Below are 2,713 nucleotides of genomic sequence, written 5' to 3' on the forward strand. Positions count from 1 at the left end.
CCTTGCTGTTTGTTTCTGGGGATATGCCCTCCCCACCAGAGCTCTCCCAGGTATTGAGCTGTGGAGTTTCAGACTCTATGCTCCCCTGTTTATAGCCTCTTCATGAAATTGAAACCCTCTCCTTTCTCTCTTCTCCCTGTTTTTGTTCAGTCCACTCCTTCTCTTTCTCTCCAGCTGCTTTTTTTGTTGGGTAGTGCTTCTCCTATACTCTCCCCCACCTCCATCCTCTCTCCACCAGCAAAAACAGCTCCCTGCCCTCCATAGCTTCTCTCTTCCCCAGTTCACCTCTCCACGCTGTGTACCTGCCAAATTCTGTGGTTCAAGTTGTGCAGATTGTTGTGTTATTCCTCAGATCAGGTTTCTAGATATGCAAGATGGTTTGGTGTTGATTAAGTTGCATTTCAGTGAGGAGAGAGACAAAAAACCTTCCATGTTCCTCCGCCATCTTGGCCTCTCCCCAACATTGCCTTAGAATGTTTCGACTGATACAGGAGGCTTTGAGCTCCTCTCTCTCTTATTTACATCCCACTCCTACACCCGTTGTGTTACCTGCTCTGCTCACAACTTTGTCTTTTATATTGCCTGATGGTTTTGGGTGAGCTCTTGACTCAAGGTCTTTGCACATGCGATTTCTCTGCCTTAACTGGTTTTCTCAAAGTTATCCACATGGTTCATGCATCCCTGAGTTTTCCAGCTCAGAAGCCCCTGATCAGTCATGACACAAAGGCAGGTTTTCCTTCCACTTAGGACTACTGTGTCCCGAACTTTTTTCCTTATTAGTTGTAACCACCACCTGAAACACCATTTATGCCTTTATTAATATTCTGTTCCTCCCTCTGACACACACACATCTTAGACTGTCTTGTTAAGGTGAAACACACATTCCTACTGCATTTGTGCAATGCTGTTAAAAATACTTGTCACAAGATAATGTGTTAAATTTTCTCGGGTGGAAAAAAAAAAGGTCCCAGGAAATTTATGGAGGAGAACATTGCTTTGGATAATTGTTTCGATTCAGAACAAGAATTGTGAACAATTTAAGACTCATGGAAAACATGGACATTTGAGAGTCCCTGAAATTTTCTGGTGTGTATTCTAGATTGGTAGGGAGTGTGTAAGAATTAATGAATGAAGCATTTTGAAAAGACAGCATTTCTTGTAATTCTGTGATCATGCTGCTTCCTTTCCACTGTTCTTGTCTCTGTTCCAGCCATTTTCATCAATTACATGGAAGGAAGAAATCAAACTCATGTTACAGAATTTATCCTCTTGGGACTCTCAGACCAGGGGGAGCTGCAGTCACTGCTCTTTTGGCTGTTCCTGTTCTTGTACTTGGTCACCTTCACTGGGAACCTGCTCATGATCCTGGCCATTATCACAGACTCCCGCCTCCACACGCCCATGTACTTCTTCCTCTCCAACCTGTCCTTTTCAGACATCTGTTTCACCTCCACCACCATCCCAAAGATGCTGCTGAACATCCAGACGCAGAGCAGAGCGATCTCCTACAAAGGTTGCCTCAGCCAGATGTACTTTTTCATGCTTTTTGCAGGAATCGACAACCTCCTCTTGACAGTGATGGCCTATGACCGGTTTGTGGCCATCTGTCACCCACTGCACTACATGGTCATCATGAACCCCAAGTTCTGTGACATCCTGCTTCTGGGATCCTGGTTATTGAGTGTTCTTGTTTCTCTGTTACATGACTTATTGATTTTGCGACTCTCTTTTTGCACAGATCTGGAAATCTTTCACTTTTTCTGTGAACTTAAGCAGGTGATCCAACTTGCTTGCTCTGATACCTTCCTCAATGACCTGGTAATGTATTTGTCAAGTGGACTTCTGGGTGTTGTTCCACTCACTGGCATCCTCTCCTCTTACTCTAGAATTGTAGCCTCCATTTTGAGAATTTCATCAGTGAGGGGCAAGTATAAAGCATTTTCCACGTGTGGGTCTCATCTCTCAGTTGTGTCCTTGTTCTATGGTACAAGTCTTGGTGTGTATTTTAATTCTGCTGCTTCACAAAACTCCAGCACAGGTGCCATAGCCTCAGTCATGTACACGGTGGTGATGCCCATGCTGAACCCCTTCATCTATGGTCTCAGGAACAGAGACATCAAGCAAGCCCTGAGGAAGCTCTTTAGCCGAGAAACATTGTCTGCATGTAGGATTCTTTGTTTCAGGATAAAGACTTGAGTAACAGGGCTTGAAACCCTAGAAGAGCTTGATCATGATATTTGTATCAGTTCATAGGCTGGAAATGTGCAGTTTATATTCTTACGTTATTAGTTAGCTGAAGTTTTTCATACATCACAAGCAACTATTTTTTTGTAGCTCTTTAAAGCTTATTTATTTTGAAAGGGAGAGCATGAGTAGGGAGAGGCAGAGGGAGATTGGTGGAATATCCCAAGACATGTCCATGCTGTCAGCGCAGAGCCTGAAATGGGACTCAATGTCACAAATTGTACGATCTTGACCTGAACCATCACCGAGAGTTGGACTCTTATCTGACTGAGCCACCCAGGAACCCCACTTCTGCATTTCTTTAAAATTGTTTAGGACTCTCATTAAATTCCATTGCATGGAGTTTTAGGGAAAAAATGCTGATGTATTCATTTTTTGAGAGAGAGAGAGAGACGGAGAGAGAGAGACGGAGAGAGAGAGAGAGACGGAGAGAGGGAAGGAGGGAGGGAGGGAGGGATGGAGGGAGGGA

At 44.1% G+C, this 2,713-nt stretch overlaps 1 protein-coding gene across 1 annotated transcript; it reads left to right on the forward strand.

Annotated features, from left to right (window-relative positions):
• Positions 1 to 1,188: 1,188 nt before the first annotated feature.
• On the forward strand, positions 1,189 to 2,196 carry LOC109253919 (olfactory receptor 7A10-like). The gene has a single exon (XM_053897408.1). The coding sequence runs from the start codon at positions 1,228 to 1,230 to the stop codon at positions 2,194 to 2,196; it is 969 nt and encodes a 322-aa protein (XP_053753383.1). The 5' UTR covers positions 1,189 to 1,227.
• The last annotated feature ends 517 nt before the right edge of the window (positions 2,197 to 2,713 follow it).

This window comes from Panthera pardus, unplaced genomic scaffold, assembly GCF_024362965.1.
Source record: "Panthera pardus isolate Hobbes unplaced genomic scaffold, ASM2436296v1 HiC_scaffold_8, whole genome shotgun sequence".
NCBI classification, from domain to species: domain Eukaryota; kingdom Metazoa; phylum Chordata; class Mammalia; order Carnivora; family Felidae; genus Panthera; species Panthera pardus.